The sequence below is a fragment of the Pelodiscus sinensis genome, chromosome 18 (genome assembly GCF_049634645.1).
Source record: "Pelodiscus sinensis isolate JC-2024 chromosome 18, ASM4963464v1, whole genome shotgun sequence".
Taxonomy (NCBI): domain Eukaryota; kingdom Metazoa; phylum Chordata; order Testudines; family Trionychidae; genus Pelodiscus; species Pelodiscus sinensis.
In genome coordinates, this window is record NC_134728.1 from 34,187,926 (window position 1) to 34,210,396 (window position 22,471).

Sequence of the window (22,471 nt, forward strand, 5' to 3'; positions counted from 1 at the left end):
TGTCTCGCCTTCCTGTGTTTCGGGACCTTGCAGTTGTGACCCAGGGCACCCGCCGGGCCCCAAGAGCAGAAGGCAAATAAAACGCGAAGCAATTCTATTATGCTTACACAATCTCGTGATTTGAAAGCCAGCTCCTTCCCCCAGTGCCCAGCACAGTCCTACCCAGCCCACCCTGCTCCGTTAGTTCCCACCCAGTGTCCTAGCCACACACCCCAAATCCTCCACATCCCTCCCAGCCACAACATGTTCCTTAGCACATGCTGCCCAGGGGCCCTGGACCACCCGAGAAGGCCTGCAGAGCACACGGAAAAGGGTCCTTCGAGGACACTCCTTTTGTGGCTGTTTGAACAAGGAACTTGGAAAACTTACTCCGAAGAGCCAGCCTCAGGTGGACCCACACCCAAGAAATCACCAGCACCAGGCGTCCGTGTGGAACACTTTATTAACAGACAAGATAACGAGTGTACACAGCTACAGGGCCAGTCCGACTGATACAGGGAGAGGCTGGGATTTACAGTTCTCACCAAGCAGCCAGGTGCAGCTGCCGAGAAGGCTGCTAGTCTGGCTCAGGGCAGCAGCAGCACTTTTTGAAATAACACTGCGCGTCCTTGGTGTTGGACACCTGGCTTCGCACTACAGCACGGCAGCGACACTGGCGCCAGGGCAGCCCAGACTCAGCGAGGCCAGGCAGGGCCTGGCAGCCCATCCCTTGGGCCTGTAGAACGCAAGGCGACAGAGCAGCCCTGAGCGCAACGCTGAGCCCCAGCTGCATCATCTCCACGTGCTGGGGTCGGTTCCGGCAGACGAGGCGCCAAGTGCGCAGCACAGACGCTGTTGGCCGATGGCGCCAAATGTGGACGGAAGCGCAGGGGTTGCTGGGATGTGGAGCGAGGGACCACGGGGCACTGGGACAGGACCCAGATGCCCCATGTCCCGTCCTCCCCACAAACCTCAGTGGCCGATGAGGGAGCAGTGCACTGTGGGATAGCTGCCCAGAATGCACCACACTGTGCGGTGCGGCAAGTCTGTGGACACCCAGGGGTGTTTTCCCCACGGTGCTGTGACTGCCAGTGCCGGCTTGCCACCTGCCAGCGGAGATATGGCCCAACACCAGGACGGGAGGGAGGCCACGAGGCACAAACGGGCCCACGGACAGCGGCCGTAGTTACCGAATGCTCGGTGGGGTACAGCTGGGTAAGTGGTGGAACACGGCAGGGAAATGACGTGTAGCTGCCGCTCGGCCAGCTGTGAACAAGCGATGTGAACACTTGGGGACACAAAAAGGAAGAACTCGGGGGACACGTTAACCCCTCTCAAGTCCCCCTGTGCCAAGGTGATCAAAGCAACGACCCAGGGAGAGTCACCTCCGGTGCCATGTGCTTTATGGAAGAAAAGGGCCTGACCCTGCCTCCTCGATAGCAAGTTTTGTCAGCGTGACGCTGGCGTGGGCCGGATAAAATCAGGCAGAACTCCCCGTGAGGGCTGGAGGCCCAGAGTGCATTGTACACCCCGCCGGGTGCACCGCACTAGCCGCTGTCCAGCTGTGTCAGCGTTGTGGCTGCTGTTACGGGCTGGGTTGCTCACACGCCGACGGGGCGTGGGGCGGATGGGGTGTCTCAGGCAGGCTAGATACACCTAGCACACAAGGTACAGCTTCCAGCATAAACCAGAAACACCGGGGGGCGGGGGGGCGTTCCTCTTAGTCGGGCCACCCGCCTCCGAGGTGTCTCACCAGCTGGACATGTGTGCCCTGCCACACCTTGGCTGGAGGCCCCACTGCTACGCGATGGCCCCAGCGTGAAGCCCTGAACCTGGACCTGCAGGGCTGAGCGCCGTTGGATGGAGCCCGAAGCCCAGGTGCTGCCAGCGGAGGCTGGCACAACTCAGCGTTGCTGGCCCGTGGCTCCCTGATCCCTGCTGCTGGGGGGAGGCACAGCGGGGAGCCCAGAGCCAGGGGAGGGAGGCGCACACACTCTGGGCTGTCCCGTGCACTGTGGGTGCGGCGTGCCACCTCGGGCGGGAGTGCGCGGGGCAGGGCTGGGCTGGCAGCGTTTGGCAAGCGCTGTCTGTGCTGTGTCTGCACCGCGGTGGCCTGACCTCCCGTGGCGGGGACTGGGAGCTTGGCAGACAGCGCGCCCGGGGGGCCGGTGTCCTCCATGCAGCCCTGCTGCGGTTTAACGTGGGCTGGGCTGTGCAAGCTGCCCCCCCCAGGCCCTCTTGCCCATGAGCGTGGAGTTCACCTCCGGCCCCACTGCTGGAAGCCAGAAGGGAGGTCAGCCTCTCGGGCCGGCCGGTGTTGGCTGCTGCCCGGGGCAGCCAATGGGGACTGGACCGGTGCCCACACGCTGGGTGGTTTGGAGCCATGGACACGTAGCGTGGGCGGCCTGGCAGGGAGGCACCCAAGGCCAGGCCGCAGTGCTAAGGCGGGGCTGGCGGTCAGGGTAACGGCCGTCAGACCCAGAGGAGACCACAGCCGGCTACAGCCCTAAGGGTCCCTGCGGCGTCCCCCGATCCCGCTCAGCGCCTTTCCCCACACTGCCCCCCCGCAGGGCGGTGCCGGCGCAGCTCAGTCCATGAGCTCCCCACCAGCTGAGAACAATGCACGGCCCCTCCAGTCCCCATCCCCCATGCAGCTCAGGCCCCCCATCGCCGTCTCTGCAGCCCCCCCACGGCACCACGCGACCCCGGGCTGCAGGCCAGCCCAACAGCAAGTCTCTCAGCTGCCACGTACGGGCGTGGTCCTGCCCCCCATCGTTCTTCAAGAATGGTACGCCCCGGGGAGAGGCTGATTGGCTGGCGGCACCGTGGGAGGGGGTGGGACGTCGCATTGCGCGGGGAGAGGCGGAGCTGGCCGGGGGGATCAGCTGGGGGCGTACTAGCGCAAGGGGGGGAGACCGCTGACACGGGGGGGCAGAGCCGGGGGCGAGGCGGGAGGGTCTCTTGTCCGTCGAGAGGGCAGCAGAGCATCAGTTGTTGTTCATGATCCACCAGGAGGCTGGGAAAGCAAAGCGGGAAGGCGCATGAGCCACGCGGAGCCAGGGGGCAGCTGGCTGCTGTTCAGGAAAGACGGGCAGAGCTGGGTTCCACCCCGAGACTCCCCCACGGCCCGGGGAGGCGCCCGACCCCGTCTGGGCCTCAGTTCCCCTTCGGTGCAGGGCCTGAGGCACGAGGAGCGGGGCAAGGCAGCGGTGGGGGAGGTGGGAGCTTCGGCAGCATTTCCACCCCGGCATCTTTCCCCTCCCCCACTACCCAAGGCAGAAATCCCTGACCCTTCATGCCGCAGCCCAGCGCCAGCGCCGCCCTGCCCGGTTCAGTCCCGCTTGCCCAGCCACGCCAGCAGGGCCCCTCGGCCCGGCTCCGGCCCCTCCCCGCCAGGAACAGGGGATGTGCAAAAGGCAACCAGTCCCGGCTGGGCCCCCAGGACAGGCCCCTGCTGCCCTCCGCTCCCGAGTGGCCTGGCGGCCGTTCGCGATCCAGCCGCAAGCCCGGGCGAGGACAGCGCCTCGTCACTGCTCCCGCCGGGCCTTCCCACAGGCTGGGGGGCGCACAGAGCCTGGGGCAGCTGTTACCTGGGGCAACGCCATCCCCCACCGAACCCCAGTCCTCTCACAGGCACACGGCTGGGGCTGAGGCTGGGGGGGAACGTGCCAAACGGGTGGGGAAATAATCCAGATTAGCCAGACCCGGAGCTCAGGTTCGGGTGAGGCGCAGGGTGGACCTGGGCTGGGTTTTGTGGTACTGGCCACTGCTAAGGCTGGCGGCCCCTCTCCCTCAGGGCCACTGCTGTCGGGGAACACACGGCCCCACAGGCCGGGCTCCCTGCTAAGCCTTGCCCCTCGGCCTCGCGCCCCTCATGCAGACGGGGACAGGGATATGGGAGCCTGGCCCCAAGTGGCCGGGAGCTGCCCACGAGCGCCACGCCTCAGCCCAGCGCGCCGGGGAGCTCAGGCTGCAACAAAAGGCGGCTGCAGTGTAAGCCAAGAGCCACGCTGCTGCCAGGAGGGGTTGGCGCCCACTGAGCTTTGTGAGCCAGGAGTGCAATGGGGCCAGGGAACGCGCCCCACATGCACCGGCCTGCCTGGGAGGTAAAGGCAACGCACGGCTGCAGCCTGTGGCAGCTCTCTACACATTCACGGCTCTGTGCACTCATTAACCCTGCTCCCTTCATGCCTTACTGAATCAATGGTGCCCGAGCCGAGGCGGTGGCCTCAGTGTTTGGCCAAGTTCAGATGTGAATCGCTCCCTCTGTCTCTCTAAACTGCCCCCGCGCTTGCTGTGTTAACGGCTGGGCAGTGTTGCTCTGTGCTGTTAAACAGCTACTGCGCTCTGCCCCAGAGCTGGCTGCATGCGTGGGGGTGACTGGACATTCTGCAGGACGCACGTGGGCGTTCTCCCGCAGCAAGGGCAGCCGGAGGGAGGCCGTGGGTTGCAGGCCCTGCTAGCTGCTCAGCTCAGTGCATTTGGGCTGGAGAAGACCCCACCTGGCAAGATCATGGTGGTCACAAGCTCAGGGGACTCCAGCAAGTTGGCGAGGGCCCCCTGGAACGTCTTGCTGGTGCCGGACTGCAGGTGACTGCAAAGCAACGTGCAGAGTTAGGACAATGGCCAAGCCAGCAGGACTGTGCCCCACCCCTGACCCAGGGGCCCTGTAAGCTGTGCGACGGCGCGGCCACGCGGCTGCTTAATGAGCCCCACCCAGGGCCACCGTGCATGGAGCTGCCTGGCGGGGGGAGGGGCCCTTCTCTGTCAGCTGCAACAGCCCCTGCTGGAGACCGAGCGCCTCTCCCAGCCGGCAGGGAGGGGACAGACGGGGGGGCAGAGTTGGAGGGGAAGAGAGTTTGGGGGGGTCCTGTTTCCTGGCTGGGCAGCCGGGAGAGGAGAGGACTAATCTAATTACAGCAGCTGGGTTGGCTGCAGCTGCCTGTGAGAAAGCCAGCACCCTCCTTCAGTCCCCCGGGCTGGGGGGGCGGGGGGAGGGCAGATGGCATGGGGTAGGTGTGGGAAATAGGGAGTGGGTGCTGGCCTTGGTGATGCGGGGGTGGGGAATTCCTGTGGGGCATGTCCTGCCCTGACACCCAGCTGGGCTGCAGCTGAGAGGCAGGGTTCTAGCCCGGCTGGCCTGGGGGCCGATGGAGCAGATTGCGGGGGGGGGGGGGGTGAGGTGGAGGAGGGGTTTGTTTGGGGGTGTCCTGACTCACTCCCGCATGGGCTGCAGTCACTGGTTCGGGGGGGGGGTGCCAGGAGGGGGATGGTGGCATGCTGGGCCAAGGGGGGCATGTGGCTACACAGGAGATGGGGTGGTGCTGGCAAGCCCCTGGTCTCCTTAAGGCACAGAGGGAGCTAAGTCCCAGTGCATCTCCCCACCGCTGGCGGAGGCTGGCGGAGGCTGCGGGGGGCTCTGGTGCGTACCCTTAACGGCCATGCCCTTGATTTAGTTTAGCGCTAGTTTCCGTCTGCCCCGCTCTGGCGCGGCGAGCAGCCTGAGCTTCAGAGAGGAGGATGAAATACACGCAGCCCAAGGGCCGTGCTGCTTTTCTTTTTCCTTGCTACTAACTAAATCTCTCAGGCGCTGTTGCCTGTTCGCTAGCGCCCAGTGTGATACGTTTGCACCGTCCGTGCCTGGGAGCCCTTGGCGTTCTCTCTGGCGAGCTCGGTTCTGGTTTGTACGGCGGTGCACGGCCACACACGGCCTCCTGGGGTCGCGCAGAATTCAACCCTCCCAAGGATGGAAAATGCTAGAGGGAACCGACCCCTCATTCTGGCCCCACTGTCGCCTGCACTCCAACCCCCTACCCCAGCCTGGGGGAAATGAGTGAGGGTGGCGGGTGGGGGAGAGTGAGCCACAGCGGGAGGGGGGATGCTGTGGGGGGGGGGCAGTGGCAGGGGCTCAGAGGAGGGGCAGGGCAGCACAGGGGGAGGGGCGAGGGTATTTATTTTTCTGAGACTCCTGCTGCCCTGTGCAGATGGGCGTAAAGCCAGGGAGGCAGGTGCAGGCAGGGGGGACGGGCGAGCATCCTGAACAGAAATCGCGCCTGGTGCCTTGCGCCTGGACACGGCCTTCCTCCGCCCCGGCCCCCGCAGCAACAATGGCAAACAGCCTCAGACCTTCGCCAGGAAGCCGTGTCCTGCCAGAACTCAGAGAGGACGAAGTGGGCCTTGCTCGTCGGCTGGTGGGCAGACACGCTGCAGAGAGAATAGCGACCGCTCTCAGCACTCCGGCTGCTGGGACCAACGGGGCCTTGGGGATTCATGTGCCGCGACTCACCGTCTCATACGGAAAACTCGTGTTCGTGTGAGCCTGTCAGCACGCCCGGCTTTGCTGCAGCCCCGCGACAGGCCCTCGGCATGGACTGCGGCGCCTCGCGGCCCCCCGGGGCAGGGGGTTACCGGGCCGCTGGGCTCCTAGCCCCTGCCGCCGCCGCAGTGGGTGCACTTGGCTGTGCAAAGCAGCAGCTCCTTTCAGGCCTTCCCCACTGTGCCAGCCCGATGCACCGGGGCAGCCAGAGCAGGGCAGGAGCTGAATCCCCCCCCCCCCCCAGGCACTCCCGCCATGGAGCACCCCAGGGTCACTGCTCGGAGGCGTCAGCCAGGGCAGAGCAGTGTGGAAAGGCTGAGCCCGCTGGCTGGCACCAAGCTCCCCCTCTGCCATGGCCACGGACGGTCCTGCCGGCTCTGGCGCCCAGGGCCAGGCTGTCCATCACCGAGGGGCCTACTTGGCAATTTCACGGGCGCGTCAGCAGTTCTGTGCTCAGGCCCAGGCCTGCCAGGTCCCGAAGCTGCCTGACTGCTATTGGCGCCAATGGGCGCGCAGCGCCTGCCCCCCGCGGGCGGTTCGGTTAACCCCCCGGTGCTCACAGAGCCTGTGCAGGGCTGGCCCTCGTCCCCGTGGGAGTCGCTGCGCGGGCGCCTGGCCTCAGGGAAGAGTCGCCCCGTTTCGTCTCTGCGGGGAGCAGGGAATGGCAACACCGGCGGGGGGGGGGGCTGGGCCAGGCTGCTCAGCGTCTCTGCTGCCCATTAGCAGGACCACCCCGCCGCGCAGCCACTGGACACGGGTACCTCGCGTGGCAGCGTCCCCCCGCCTCTCAGGGGCTGCATGGCGCCCCCGCGGAGCTAGACTCCCCGTGTCCCAGCCCAGCGCCCCCTCCACTCACTGCAAGCAGCGGCTCCGGCTGGCGGTCAGCTCCGCGTAGGCCTGGAGCGCCTGCTGGAATCCCTCGAGGCCGCTCTCCGCCACGCACAGCTGTCTCTGGGCCACCAGGATGTGCTGCAGGGAGAGAGCAGGGTCAGGACGCCGGCCAGCCTGACGGCCTGGCTAGAGGCAAAGCTGCTGGCTGACGGGACGGTCAGGAGCTCGCTGGGCTGCCCGCTGTACCCAGACTCGCCGTCCCTTCCCCCGCTTTGCTCTGCCCATCCCCCGGCTCAGGGCTGCTCAGGTGGGGTGAGGAACACGAGGCCCCGGCTCCTGTTCCCCAGCCGGTGATGAACTCCTGGCCAGGCTGCAGCTGCAGAACCGCGCGGGAGCCCGGCAGCGTCAGGCCTGCCCTGCTCTGCCTGCGGGGAGCCGCAGGGCGCGGGTCTCTGGGGAATTAGTGCTCTCTGTGGCCACCTGCTCACGGCCCCGCCGGTCAGCAAGGAGGTCCCTGGTGCAAGGCAGCACGTGGCTGCTGTCCACGGGGATCAGCGTGGACTGTTCTCCGCCGGGGTTACACTGGTGTGCTCCTGCCGTGTCAGGGGACCCTCGTGCGGAGTGGCACGCTCCCTGTGAGCCTGCAGGCTCCCTCTGCACTCATTCCAGTCAGGCCCTTTCCCCACCCGCAGCCCCTGGGCGGAAACGCGCTCTCCTCCGAGGAAGCAGAGGGAAACTTCCGGCCCATCTGGGGGGTGAGACCCTGGGCCAGTGAGTCCAGCCTCAGAGCAGAGCCAGGGGCCTCACGGCGTGTGCATGCGGGTCTGCGCCCGGGCAGGCCTGCACACCCGTGTGTCAGTGCAGGGACAGGATGCCTGTGCCCGTCGGCCCACGCGTGGGGGTGTGAGAGCTGCTCTGTGTCTCCGCATAGCTAGCCATGGAGAGCAGCAGGACTAGAACTCACCGCGGTTCTCCCTTTGCAAACAGCGTCGTCTCGCAGCGGCTCTAGCCGTGGGCTCTGCGCTCGGAGAAAAGCAAAACCAGCACTAATGCGCGAATTTGGGGCTGGGGCTGGGGCTGGCCTGGGAGCCCGGCGGCTGGGGCGGCAGGCCCAAAGGGGGCAGGGCACAGGGTTTGCCTGGGTCCAGCCTCACCTGGCAAGAGCCAGCGGGGCAGAGGGGCAGGAGAGGCAGCGTCTGGAGAGGGCAGAGGACGAGAGCTGCAGGGGGCCGCTGGATGACCAGTCAGGGGCCTACACAAGAGTCCCCGCTGGCCATTAGCCCACTGGCCGAACCGACGTGGGACTCCAGCTCCGGAGAGGCTGGGACAGGACTAGCAAGGGGGGGAGGGGACGACACCGGTGCTCAGGGCTGCAGGTCAGGCCTGAGGCGAGTCAGCCAAGCCCCGCAGGGGCAGAGGAGGGTCCAGACCCCCGCTCGGGGGGGGAGGGGAGGCTGAGCTGCGTTGCCGTGGGTGGAACAGGCCTGGCCCCCGCCCGCTCACCTGGCGCTCCAGCGTGTCCAGGAGCTGCTGGAGCCTGTTTATCGGCGCGGCCCACTGGCTGCCGGCTGCCACGCAAACGCCTAGAGAGACGCCGTTGTTAGCGGCATGCACGGGCCACGGAAGGCAGGCCCCACGGACCCCCCTACGGCAGGCCCCACGGACCCCCCCACGGCAGGCCCCACGGACCCCCCACGGCAGGCCCCACGGACCCCCCCACGGCAGGCCCCACGGACCCCCCTACGGCAGGCCCCACGGACCCCCCCATGGCAGGCCCCCACGGACCCCCCCACGGCAGGCCCCCACGGACCCCCCCACGGCAGGCCCCCACGGACCCCCCCACGGCAGGCCCCACGGACCCCCCCACGGCAGGCCCCCACGGACCCCCCACGGCAGGCGCCACGGATCCCCCTACGGCAGGCCCCACGGACCCCCCCACGGCAGGCCCCACGGACCCCCTACGGCAGGCCCCACGGACCCCCCTACGGCAGGCCCCACGGACCCCCCCACGGCAGGCCCCACGGACCCCCCCACGGCAGGCGCCACGGACCCCCCCACGGCAGGCGCCACGGACCCCCCCCACGGCAGGCCCCACGGACCCCCCTACGGCAGGCCCCACGGACCCCCCACGGCAGGCCCCACGGACCCCCCTACGGCAGGCCCCACGGACTCCCCCACGGCAGGCCCCACGGACCCCCCCACGGCAGGCTCCACGGACTCCCCCACGGCAGGCCCCACGGACTCCCCCACGGCAGGCCCCACGGACCCCCCCCTACGGCAGGCCCCACGGACTCCCCCACGGCAGGCGCCACGGACCCCCCTACGGCAGGCCCCACGGACCCCCCTACGGCAGGCACCACGGACCCCCTACGGCAGGCGCCACGGACCCCCCTACGGCAGGCCCCACGGACCCCCCACGGCAGGCCCCACGGACCCCCCTACGGCAGGCCCCACGGACCCCCCCACGGCAGGCCCCACGGACCCCCTACGGCAGGCCCCACGGACCCCCCCACGGCAGGCCCCACGGACTCCCCCACGGCACGGACCCCCCTACGGCAGGCCCCACGGACCCCCCCATGACAGGCCCCACGGACCCCCTACGGCAGGCCCCACGGACCCCCCCTACGGCAGGCCCCACGGACCCCCCACGGCAGGCCCCACGGACTCCCCCACGGCAGGCCCCACGGACCCCCTACGGCAGGCCCCACGGACTCCCCCTACGGCAGGCCCCACGGACCCCCCCACGGCAGGCCCCACGGACCCCCCACGGCAGGCCCCACGGACCCCCCTACGGCAGGCGCCACGGACCCCCCCCACGGCAGGCCCCACGGACCCCCTATGGCAGGCCCCACGGACCGCCTACGGCAGGCGCCACGGACCCCCCCACGGCAGGCCCCACGGACCCCCTACGGCAGGCGCCACGGACCCCCCTACGGCAGGCCCCACGGACCCCCCCACGGCAGGCCCCACGGACCCCCTACGGCAGGCGCCACGGACCCCCCTACGGCAGGCCCCACGGACCCCCCCACGGCAGGCCCCACGGACCCCCCTACGGCAGGCCCCACAGACCCCCCCACGGCAGGCGCCACGGACCCCCTACGGCAGGCCCCACGGACCCCCCTACGGCAGGCCCCACGGACCCCCCTACGGCAGGCGCCACGGACCCCCCCACGGCAGGCCCCACGGACCCCCCTATGGCAGGCGCCACGGACCCCCTACGGCAGGCCCCACGGACCCCCCACGGCAGGCGGGTCTGGCCCTGGCCCCCCCGAGGCTGCTGCGGGTTCAGCTGAGTGCCCCTTTTGCGCAAGGGCCTGTGAACCTCTTTTTTTGAGGAATAAGGGCTCTTGCGCAAAACGGTTTTTTCCCGACAAATGGCCCCGTTTACACAGGGCTTTTTAACGACAAACCTCTTCGGCAAAAAGCATCAGAAGAGGATATGCAAATGAGAGCACACGATATGCAAATTAATGCTTCATTTGCATATCTTCTGCCAGGAAAAAAAGCCTCCGGCAGGAACTCACGGCAGCAAGGTTGGCTCATGGAAAGCAGCCCCGAGAGCCGGGCTGCCAGCGGCCTGGGCGTCTCCCGCTCTGCCCGGCCCTGCCCGTACCTGTCGTGAGCATCCCGGAAGAGGGGTCTGTTGGAGCCAAGCAGACGGGCCTCCGAGCTCTGCGGCCGCGTCTCCGTGCAGACCGGGGGCCGGGGCAGGCGGCGGGCGTCTTCAGGCCTTTCCTAAACACAACAAGGGTGCACTCGGCCCGGCCCCTGGCTGCACCTGCCCTGGGGCTTCCCCGCCGGGGCGGAGGGTGGAGGGGGGGAGCCAGCAGGATCATCCTCCTTCCCCCCAGAGAGAGATGCTGGAGGCCAGAAGAGCCCAGGCCCTACCCGTCGGCACCAGCTCTGCCCGACTCTCGGGCACGGGGGCTGGCACGCTCCGCCCCCGCTGGCTCTGCACACACTGCTGGCAGGCGACAGGAAACCAGCCACTGCTGCCCAGCCGAGGCACAGGGAGCATCCGCAACCGGATCCGGAGCGGTGCTGAGCCCCCAGCCCCAGTCACGCTCAAACAAACATCATGGCAGCCAGGGGAGCCGGCAGGCTGGGCACGCCCTAGCAGGGACCGGCTGGCCCAGAGGGTGCGGGCTGGGCAGCGCCCGTGCTGGGGACCCTTGGACTGAAGCAGTTGCAGAAGGCAGCCTGGCAGCGCCCTGCACAACCCTCAGGGGCAGGGAGAGGCTCTGGCGGCTCCCTGGGGCGGGGAGAGGCTCCGGGCGGCTCCCTGGGGCTCCGGGCGGCTCCCTGGGGCGGGGAGAGGCTCCGGGCGGCTCCCTGGGGTGGGGAGAGGCTCTGGGCGGCTCCCTGGGGCAGGGAGAGGCTCCGGGCGGCTCCCTGGGGTGGGGAGAGGCTCTGGGTGGCTCCCTGGGGCTCCGGGCGGCTCCCTGGGGCAGGGAGAGGCTCCGGGCGGCTCCCTGGGGCAGGGAGAGGCTCCGGGCGGCTCCCTGGGGCAGGGAGAGGCTCTGGGCGGCTCCCTGGGGCTCCGGGCGGCTCCCTGGGGTGGGGAGAGGCTCTGGGCAGCTCCCTGGGGCGGGGAGAGGCTCCGGGTGGCTCCCTGGGGCGGGGAGAGGCTCCAGGCGGCTCCCTGGGGCGAGGAGAGGCTCCGGGCGGCTCCCTGGGGCGGGGAGAGGCTCCGGGCGGCTCCCTGGGGCGGGGAGAGGCTCCGGGCGGCTCCCTGGAGCGGGGAGAGGCTCCGGGCGGCTCCCTGGGGTGGGGAGAGGCTCCGGGCGGCTCCCTAGGGCAGGGAGAGGCTCTGGGCGGCTCCCTGGGGCTCCGGGCGGCTCCCTGGGGTGGGGAGAGGCTCTGGGCGGCTCCCTGGGGCGGGGAGAGGCTCCGGGCGGCTCCCTGGGGCGGGGAGAGGCTCCGGGCGGCTCCCTGGGGTGGGGAGAGGCTCCGGGCGGCTCCCTGGGGTGGGGAGAGGCTCTGGGCGGCTCCCTGGGGCAGGGACAGGCTCCGGGCGGCTCCCTGGGGTGGGGAGGGGCTCTGGGTGGCTCCCTGGGGCTCCGGGCGGCTCCCTGGGGCAGGGAGAGGCTCCGGGCGGCTCCCTGGGGCAGGGAGAGGCTCTGGGCGGCTCCCTGGGGTGGGGAGAGGCTCTGGGCTGCTCCCTGGGGCTCCGGGCGGCTCCCTGGGGCTCTGGGTGGCTCCCTGGGGCGGGGAGAGGCTCTGGGCGGCTCCCTGGGGCTCCAGGTGGCTCCCTGGGGCTCCGGGCGGCTCCCTGGGGCTCTGGGTGGCTCCCTGGGGTGGGGAGAGGCTCCGGGCGGCTCCCTGGGGCTCCAGCGGCTCCCTGGGGAGGGGAGAGGCTCTGGCCCCAGGGAAGAGGCAATGGGGAAAGCAGCTCGCCCCTGCCTCCCCAGCCAGGGCCTTGGCTGGCCGTGTGCAGCTGTGTGGACTCAGCCGGGCCTGCGCGTACCCTGATGCCACCCAGGGGCGTGCAGTGCAGACACAGCCTGAGGCACAGGGCTCCGACCCAGCAAGAGCATGGAGCCCGCCTTGCCCGTGTCCCAGCCCTGGGCCTGTGCGCGGGTACCGGAGGGGGAGAGCGGGTCACAGGGCGCAGGACCGACGGGCTGCGGAGCACTCACCCTGCGGCAAGGCGGGCTCTCAGGAGGCCACTAGCCAACACCTCACGGGGCACAAGCAGAGGGGCGGCCCCCAAGGCACAGCTCGCCCTGGGCCATGCCCTCTGCCAAGCATTCCCGAGGGTCCCCCAGCCCCTCAGCGTTACCTCTCCCGCCCGGCCTGCTGGTCCAGCGTGTCCGCGGCGCACTCCAGCGAGGCCTGCAGGCCCTGCAGCTGGCTCCTGGTCTCTCGCAGCAGGAAGCGGGTCACGAACTGCTCCACCTCGGAGGAGCTCTCATAGGCCTGCGGAGAAGGAGAGGGGGCCCGTGAGGCGCCAGCAGAGCTCTCGCCTGGGTGCAGCCTGCTCCAGGCCCAGCACCTCGCCAGGCCTTGGCCGGAGCAGCTGCTGCGGAATCCGTCCCGGATTTGATACGCAACCCGGAGCAGCGTGGGGAGATCAGCTGGCTCCACACCGCCCCTGCCCAAAGCCCTCCCGGCCCTGGATGCGCATTCAGAGTGAAGCCCCAGGCAGGGAGGTTGTCTCGCTTACCAGGGAAACTGAGGCACGAGCGGAGACTGCTCCTGCTTGGGCAGGTGCATAAATACATAGGAACATTACTGACTTTAAAACAGGCTTGGCCTTTCTGCGGAGGCCTGGAGTTAAGTGCTAGGTACATCAGCACCTATAAATGCCTTGCCCAAGGTGACGGAGAAAGTCAGTAGCAGAGTTTGGGCGAGACGGTAGGAATCTCAGCGGCTGATCAGCTGCCCTGTCACTGCTCCTTCGGCACAGCAGGGCTGGGTGTGGGGAAGGCAGCTGGTAGCCCCCCCCCTGCAGCCAGCCGTGGTGTGTGAAAGGCTTGGCAGTCTCTAGAAACGCTCCCAGGGCTGGGGGCAGGGGGGTCGGTTCACACAGCAATCAGAGTAAAGGGAGCCCACAGCCGGCCTGCTCTTGCCGAAGCCGCTCTCCTCCAGCTCCCCGCCGCCCGGGCCGGTCCAGGCGGTGCCCTGGGCAGCAGCAAGCGCGGGGCAAAGCGCTGGGACCGGCAGCCCAACGTGGCCCTGTGACACCAAGCGCATCCCAGCGAGCAGCCATGGGCCTCCGCATCCGCCGCTCCGGGGCGGCCCAGGCATTGGGTGGGACGGGCCAGAGACCCGATGCCCCTCTCGCTGGGGGCAGGGAGGGCAGCCTGGCCGACAGGCCCCTTGCTAGCCCAGTGCACTTGTTGGGTGAGTCCTCAGGCCGGCCATCGGCACCGCTCCCCACTGCCCAGTCGCCCCCATCGCCCCTCAGGGCCACACTTGCCTGGGCCTCCCCTCGGCAGGGCTGCTCACAGCTTTGCTTTGTGCGGCTCTTCCTCGGGGCGTGACCTCAGCGCACAAATGCAGCTAGCGAGCAGGGTCACGCTTATCCCGGGTCAACTCTACGGACTCCCACGGAGGGGCAGCGGGAAAGTGCCCAGGCCTGCGCGCTGTGCCACCTCAGCACGGCTACAGCCAGCGGCGGGGAGACCGGACGTCTCTCGGCCTCGCCACGCATTGACTCTGGCTCGACGGAGCCCAGCCTGGACTCAGAGCCAAGCTCAGACGTTCAGCGGTGACCAGGAGAAGCTGACGCCTCATTAGCGCTGCAGTTTCCAGTGGCAGTTCAAAGTGACCCAAGGCCAAGTTTGAGACGAGGCTTTTCTGGTAAATCCACGTAACAATGCTCTGCCGTTCCCCTTCTAGCAGGGACGGGGGACAGGGCCAGAAAGGGTTAAGCAGCTTGCCGGTCAATTGACCCAGAGCAGAGACATGGACATAGTAGAGTCTCGCTGGAGTAGCCATGTCAATGTGTCTCCACGCACAACGAGGATCCTGTGGCACCGCAGGGCACGTCTGCGCCAGGAAATTATTTCGAAATAACGAAATCTGAACTAAGCTCCTGAAGTGACTATCTCCAAAGAAGCGTTAATCTCTGCAGAGAGCAGAAGCGTGGATTTCAAAATAACGAGCTTGGTAGTATGGACCCTCGGCTTGTTAATTCGAAATAAGGGGGGTTATTCTGAAATAACGCCCCAGTGGAGAGCAAGGCTAAGAGACTAACAGCTTGATCTGTTACAGTCAGGCTGTGTCTAGACTGGCAAGTTTTTCCGCAAAAGCAGCCACTTTTGCAGAAAAACTTGCCAGCTGTCTAACCTGGCCACTTGAATTTGCGCAAGAACACTGCCGATCTGATGTAAGGTTGTCACTGTTCTTGCGCAAATACTATGCTGCTTCCGCTCGGGAAAAAGCCCTCTTGCACAAATGTACTTGCTAGACAGCTAAAAACTGTTTTGCGCAAAAAAGCCCCGATGGGGAAAATGGCGATTGGGGTTTTCTTGCACAAAACCGCGTCTAGATCGGCAGGGACGCTTTTCTGCAAAAAGTGCTTTTGTGCAAAAGCGTCGGTGCCAATCTAGACGCGCTTTTCCGCGAACGCTTTTAACGGAAAAACTTTTCCATTTAAAGCATTTGCAGAAAATCCTGCCGGTCTAGACGTAGCCTCAGCGTTACTAAAGCTAACCCCTTGAACTCTGACGGTGTACTGCTGCGAGGGGCTCCTCTAGCCAAGGCCTGATGGCCAGCGCCGGAGAGAATTCAAGGGTTCTCAGCTCCGTATTCATTTTTACTCCTAAAGCCCCAGACAAAATGGGCCCAACATTAACAGTGAGAAGCAGAAACTGGCAACGCCCGGTAACTCCAACCCCAGACCTGCTCCTGCTCAGGGCCTGGAGCAGTGGCCCCGCCCTGCTCGGCCAGATCCCCAGGCACATGCTTAACTCTGGGCATTGGCTTACGTCCTCTCCCGCATCCGGCTGGCCCCGGCCACGTTTTCACACGTGAAATCTCTGTCCAGCCGGCTTTTTAAAACGGCAACAAATGTCCGGGGCTTTGCCCTGCAAAGGGGATGGGGGGGGGGGCGGCACGTGCCTGTGAAATGGAAAGTTCGGAGCCGCACGCCTGACTGTTCACAGCCGCCCTGCGCACGCCCCAGCGCCTGGAGGGACACGCACGTGGCTGTGGCGGCTCCAGTGAGACGCAGGGTGTTACCCTCCACCCCGCTAGATTTATGTCCCTGGCTCTGCGACAGGGGAGGGGAGGGCTGGGTTAGAGTGGGGGGGGGGGGCTGAGGAGGTGTCTGGCTCTGGGGGAGGGCAGGGGCATTGGGTTAGAGTGGGGGGGTTGGGGAGGTATCTGGCTCTGGGGGAGGGGTGGGTGCATTGGGTTAGAGTGGGGGGGGCTGAGGAGGTGTCTGGCTCTGGGGGAGGGGTGGGTGCATTGGGTTAGAGTGGGGGGGCTGGGGAGGTGTCTGGCTTTGGGGGAGGGGTGGGTGCATTGGGTTAGAGTGGGGGGGCTGGGGAGGTGTCTGGCTTTGGGGGAGGGGTGGGTGCATTGGGTTAGAGTGGGGGGGTTGGGGAGGTGTCTGGCTCTGGGGGAGGGGTGGGTGCATTGGGTTAGAGTGGGGGGGCTGGGGAGGTGTCTGGCTCTGGGGGAGGGGTGGGTGCATTGGGTTAGAGTGGGGGGGCTGAGGAGGTGTCTGGCTCTGGGGGAGGGCAGGGGCATTGGGTTAGAGTGGGGGGGCTGGGGAGGTGTCTGGCTTTGGGGGAGGGGTGGGTGCATTGGGTTAGAGTGGGGGGGCTGGGGAGGTGTCTGGATTTGGGGGAGGGGTGGGTGCATTGGGTTAGAGTGGGGGGGCTGGGGAGGTGTCTGGCTCTGGGGGAGGGGTGGGTGCATTGGGTTAGAGAGGGGAACTGGGAGTGAGAATTTCTGGCCTCTTCCCTTTCCTGTAGGTGGGCGGTGGGGCTGTGGGTGAGACTTGGGGGTCCCGTCTCAGCTGTGTGAAGCCTGTGGGAGCTGGTGCTGGGTGGGGTGGGCAGGGGAAGGGAAGGGATTCTGGGAAGCAGGATTCCTGGGTTCCTTTTCTAGCCAGGCCACTTCCTTTAACTTCATGCCCCAGGACGCCCCCCCCCCCCCGCCCTCCTGGTCCCGCAGCAGCCTCGGCGCTGGCTGGTTGGCGGCCCCTGTGCATCTCAGGGCAGTGGGGTGGGCAAGTGGGAGCCCAGCATGCAGCGTCCTCGCACCACGAGAGCCAGCGGGGGCAGCGGCAGCCCCTGCAGCGGGCGGTGGTGGTCGGTGACTCCCTCCTAAGAGGGACTGAGCCATCCCTCTGCCATCCGGACCTGGAATCTCGAGAGGTGTGCTGCTTACCGGGAGCTCGCATTCAGGATGTCACTGAGAGGCTTAGCAAGCTGATCAAACCTTCGGATCGCTACCCCTTCCTGCTTCTCCACGTGGGAACTAATGATACGGCCAAGAATGATCTTGAGCATCTTACTGCGGATTACGTAGCGCTGGGAAAAAGGATCCAAGAATTCGGAGCACAAGTGGTATTCTCCTCCATCTTCCCTGTTGAAGGGAAAGGACTGGGCAGGGATCGTCGAATTGAGGACGTAAATGCGTGGTTGCGCAGGTGGAGTCGCAGAGAGGGCTTTGGTTTCTTCGACCATGGGACTCTGTTCCGGGCACAAGGATTGTTAGGAAGAGATGAGATTCACCTAACGAAGAGAGGAAGGAGCATCTTCGCGGGCAGGCTTGCAAATCTAGTGAGAAGGGCTTTAAACTAGGTTCGTCGGGGGACGGTGACCAAAACCCTGAGGGGAGTGGGAAAGTCGGATACCGGGAAGAAATGCAGAGAGGAAGGGGCAAGAAAGGAGGACCCCTGTTTCGAATGGAGAAGATAGGACGATCAACTGGTTACCTGAAGTGTTTGTACACTAATGCGAGAAGCCTGGGCAACAAACAGGAAGAACTGGAGGCCCTGGCCCAGACCAAGAAATATGATTTAATTGGGATAACAGAGACTTGGTGGGATGACTCGCATGACTGGAGCGCTGTCATGGAAGGGTATAGACTGTTCAGGAAGAACAGGCAGGGGAGAAAAGGAGGAGGAGTTGCACTATATGTAAGAGAGCACTACGATTGCTCTGAACTCCAGTATAAAGAGGGAGAAAAACCTGTTGAGAGTCTATGGGTTAAGTTTAAAGGAGCAAACAACAGCATTGATATTGTGGTTGGTGTTTGCTACAGGCCACCGAATCAGGTGGATGAGGTAGATGAGGCTTTCTTCGGACAACTGAGCGAAGCTTCCAGATCGCAGGCCCTGGTTCTCATGGGGGACTTTAATCACCCCGACATCTGCTGGGAAACCAATACGGCAGGACACAGGCAATCCAGGAAGTTTTTGGAGAATGTTGGGGATAACTTCTTGGTACAAGTGCTGAAGGATCCGACCAGGGGCCGTGTGCAGCTTGATCTTCTGCTCACAAACAAGGAGGAACTAATAGGGGAAGCGGAGCTGGGTGACAACCTGGGAAGCAGTGATCATGAGATGGTAGATTTCAGGATCCTGACCAAAGGAAGAAAAGAGAGTAGTAAAATACACACCTTGGACTTCAGAAGAGCAGATTTTGACTCCCTCAGAGATCTGATGGGCAGAATCCCCTGGGATGTTAACATGAAGGGGAAAGGAGTCCAGGACAGCTGGCAGTATTTTAAAGAAGCCTTATTGAAGGCACAGAAAGAAACCATCCCGACGCATAGCAAGAGAGGCAAACATGGTAGGAGACCGGACTGGCTTACAGGGGAAATCCTTGGTGAACTTAAGCACAAAAAGGAAGCTTACAAAGAGTGGAAACGTGGACAAATGACCAGGGAGGAGTTTAAAGGTCTAGCTTGAGAATGCCGGGGGGTTATCAGGAAGGCGAAAGCGCAAATGGAATTGCGACTGGCTAAGGATGTAAAGGATAACAAGAAAGGTTTCTACAGGCATGTTAACAAGAAGAAGGTGATCAGAGAGGGTGTGCGGCCCCTACTGGATGAAGGAGGTAACCTAGTGACAGATGATGTGGGGAAAGCTGAAGTACTCAATGCTTTCTTTGCCTCTGTATTCACGGACAAGGTCGGCTCCTGGACTTCTGCGCCAAGTGACGCAAGATGGGATGAAGATGGACAGCCCGTGGTGGGTAAGGAACAGGTTAGGAACTATTTAGAAAAGCTAAACGTACATAAATCCATGGGTCAGGACTTAGTGCATCCGAGGGTACTGAGGGAATTGGCAAATGTCATTGTGGAGCCTTTGGCTATTATCTTTGAAAAGTCGTGGAGATCGGGAGAAATCCCGGATGACTGGAAAAAGGCAAATGTAGTGCCCATCTTCAAAAAAGGGAAGAAGGACGATCCAGGGAACTATAGGCCGGTCAGTCTTACCTTGGTTCCTGGAAAAATCATGGAAGGGATCCTTAAGGAATCCATTTTGAGGCACTTGGATGAGAGGAAAGTGATTAGGAATAGTCAGCATGGATTCACAAAGGGCAAGTCGTGCCTGACCAATCTGATTAGCTTCTATGATGAGGTAACTGTCTCTGTGGATATGGGAAAGTCAGTGGATGTGATATACCTTGACTTTAGCAAAGCTTTTGATACGGTCTCCCACAATATTCTTGCCAGCAAGTTAAGGGAATGTGGATTGGATAAATGGACGGTAAGGTGGATAGAAAGATGGCTAGAAGGCCGGACCCAGCGGGTAGTGATCAATGGCTCGATGTCAGGATGGCGGTCGGTGTCTAGCGGAGTGCCCCAAGGTTCGGTTCTAGGACCGGTTTTGTTCAATATCTTTATTAATGACCTGGCTGAGGGGATGGATTGCACCCTCAGCAAGTTTGCGGATGACACTAAGATAGGGGGAGAGGTAGATACGCTTAAGGGCAGAGATAGGGTCCAGAATGACTTAGACAAATTGGAGGATTGGGCCACAAGAAATCTGATGAGGTTCAACAAGGACAAGTGTAGAGTCCTGCACTTGGGACGGAAGAATCCCAAGCATAGTTACAAGCTGGGGACCAACCGGTTAAGTAGTAGTTCTGCAGAAAAGGACCTGGGGGTTACAGTGGATGAGAAGCTAGATATGAGTCAACAGTGTGCCCTTGTAGCCAAGAAGGCTAATGGCATATTAGGTTGCATTAAGAGGAGCATTGCCAGCAGATCCAGAGATGTCATCATTCCCTTTTATTTGGCTTTGGTGAGGCCGCATCTGAAGTATTGTGTCCAGTTCTGGGCCCCCCACTACAAAAAGGATGTGGATGCATTGGAGAGGGTCCAGCGGAGGGCAACCAAAATGATTAGGGGGCTGGAGCATATGACTTATGAGGAGAGGCTGAGGGACTTGGGTCTGTTTAGTCTGCAGAAGCGAAGAGTGAGGGGGGATTTGATAGCAGCCTTCAACTTCCTGAAGGGAGGTTCCAAAGAGGATGGAGAGAGGCTGTTCTCAGTAGTGACAGGTGGCAGAACAAGGAGCAATGGTCTCAAGTTGTGGTGGGAGAGGTCCAGGTTGGATATTAGGAAAAACTCTTTCCCTAGGAGGGTGGTGAAGCACTGGAATGGGTTCCCTAGGGAAGTAGTGGAGTCTCCATCCCTAGAGGTGTTTAAGTCTCGGCTTGACAAAGCCCTGGCCGGGTTGATTTAGTTGGGATTGGTCCTGGCTAGAGCAGGGGGCTGGACTTGACCTTCTGAGGTCTCTTCCAGCTCTATGGTTCTAAGGCGGCGGCCAGAGCCCTGAGCTTGGCATGCACAGGGACGAGTTTGCAGGCTCCCGAGCCCGGCCGCCTGTGCGAGTGGAGCAGCCGCCGCTGCAGCGGCACCAGGTGTCGTCCTGTTTGAGAATTCCAAGGTGGTCACCCTCCTCCACTCCAGGCGCTGCTAAGCGTGCTGCTCCCTGAGGCCAGAGACCGAGCACAAGGGTGGCGGGGGACACGCTCCTGTGCAAAGCCTGGGGCTTTGCTTATTGCAAGCAGAGGAGCCACAAGAGCGGGGCGTGCTGCTGCCTCTCTGGCTGCGGAGAACAAGGCTGAAACTGGAAAGCCAGAGCCGCCGTCATAATATTTCTTACTTCCCCCGCACGGTCCCCCAGGACCCCCAAGCATTGTGCCTTGCACCAGCCCATGTCATGGCCGCTACGCTACGCGGAGTCGTCACGGCAATGTCTACAGCTCCACTCACAGGCCAACAGGTTTCAAAGTCTCAGAGGGGAACCGGGGTAGCCTGGAACTTAAAACCCGAGTGTTCCTGCAGCACCTGGAGACTAGCAACACGAGTCGAGGGCTCACGAGCAGCCGTGGGCACAACCCACTTCTGATGACAACTACGGCGCAAAAGGCCCACTCAGAGGCTTTGGGGTTTTTATGACTGACAGGTCGAGTTGCAGCTTTCTTTCCTGCTTACCCCAGACGGCGGCATGTCCTCTACACACCACGCAGGGACGCCCTGCAGCTGAACGAGAGGCTGCAAATAAAGGCGCCATTCCAAGCAAATGGAGGGGCCGAGTGACAGAAAGTGACTTGCTGAGGGTCCCACAGCAAGTCAGTGGCAAGGCTGGGAAGGAATCCGAGGCAGCCTGGGTCTGGCGCCTGCTCCATCAGAGTTCCTGATACCATTCAGACATTTTCGTTCGTCTCTAAAGTGCTACTGGACCCCTCAGAGCTCCTGTGTAGATACCGTAAGAAGTGCTCAGCCCAGCCGCTCCCGCTGGGGCCTTAATAAATACGTGAATCCTCCATTTCGTCCCTGTTCCCCTTCTTGCAAAACGCCATTGGCCTGAGGTGCAAGGAACTCGCCCCGCCCCGGGCCAGTGAAGTTGTCCTCAGAGGTGGCTGCTACCAGTGGCCCTGCCTTGCCAAAGTAGCACCGCTGATTTGGTGGGCTCCTTTCCTGCAGCGACACAGAGACGGGGGGAGCCAGAAGCCACAGGGCCGGTGGGGCTCGCAGTCTGCAGACCCTGCACTCGGCTCCTGCACACCTTCCCTTTGCAGGGAACGCAGGGAGAGAGACCATGGAGCGCCTGGGAGCAGATGAGATCAGAGGAGCGCAGCTAGAATGAGGTAGAGCAGGGCTGGGAACCTATCTTGGGCTGGGGTCGCTGACCCACAGAAACATCTCACTGCCGTGGCCTCCGACCGAGAAGGAGAAAGGCTCCTCGCCCTCCCCTCCCACACCGGAGCCCGAGGGGGCCCAGGCTAGGAGATTGTGTGTGGGGGGGAGGCTGGAGTGCCAGGGTGGGCTCCCCAATGCTGGGGGGCACTGGGCCTCGGGGGCCGAATCCTGGCAAGTCGGGGGCCACGTCTGTATTGAGAGTTTGCAGCGATGAGTCCCACTCACGACGCGCCTGGAGCCCGCTGCTCACCCCCACGGGGGAAGCGGCAGAGAACCACTGGCCAGTCCTAGCCCACGGCCGTTCCCGGCTGAGCGTGGGCACAAGAGGGGCCCACGGGTACCCGGCGTCTATGGATACGGCCCGGGGGCAGTGAGTTGTGGGAGGAGACAGACACAGAAGTAAAGAGCAGCCGCTAGCACAAGGAGCAGGCAGGGAGTTCCTGGGGGTCACACTGCTCAGCCTCCCCCTCAGTGGAGAATCACCCGTGGATGGGGCATTTGTGGCTGGATTGGGCGATGCACTGTTAAAACGTTGGGGGAGACCGACCCCGAGCCGGCCAAGCCCGGGGGAGACCGACCCCGAGCCGGCCAAGCCCGGGGGAGACCGACCCCGAGCCGGCCAAGCCCAGGGGAGACCGACCCCGAGCCGGCCAAGCCCGGGGGAGACCGACCCCGAGCCGGCCAAGCCCGGGGGAGACCGACCCCGAGCCAGCCAAGCCCGGG

General features: G+C 64.3%; 1 protein-coding gene across 2 annotated transcripts in view; it reads right to left on the reverse strand.

The window, feature by feature from the left end:
* Positions 1-424: 424 nt before the first annotated feature.
* NECAB3 (N-terminal EF-hand calcium binding protein 3) overlaps positions 425-22,471 on the reverse strand; it is a 79,512-nt gene continuing 57,465 nt past the window's right edge. Inside the window, exons 6-13 of one of the 2 annotated variants that reach the window (XM_075901509.1) lie at positions 12,909-13,045; positions 10,740-10,861; positions 8,630-8,709; positions 8,091-8,144; positions 7,152-7,264; positions 6,106-6,183; positions 4,482-4,573; positions 425-2,995 (exon numbers count right to left, since the gene is read on the reverse strand). In XM_075901509.1, the coding sequence (XP_075757624.1) occupies positions 2,967-2,995; positions 4,482-4,573; positions 6,106-6,183; positions 7,152-7,264; positions 8,091-8,144; positions 8,630-8,709; positions 10,740-10,861; positions 12,909-13,045 (705 nt within the window). In that variant the 3' untranslated portion in view covers positions 425-2,966. The remainder of the gene's footprint in view (positions 2,996-4,481; positions 4,574-6,105; positions 6,184-7,151; positions 7,265-8,090; positions 8,145-8,629; positions 8,710-10,739; positions 10,862-12,908; positions 13,046-22,471) is intronic. The other variant, XM_075901510.1, reaches the window with a different exon arrangement.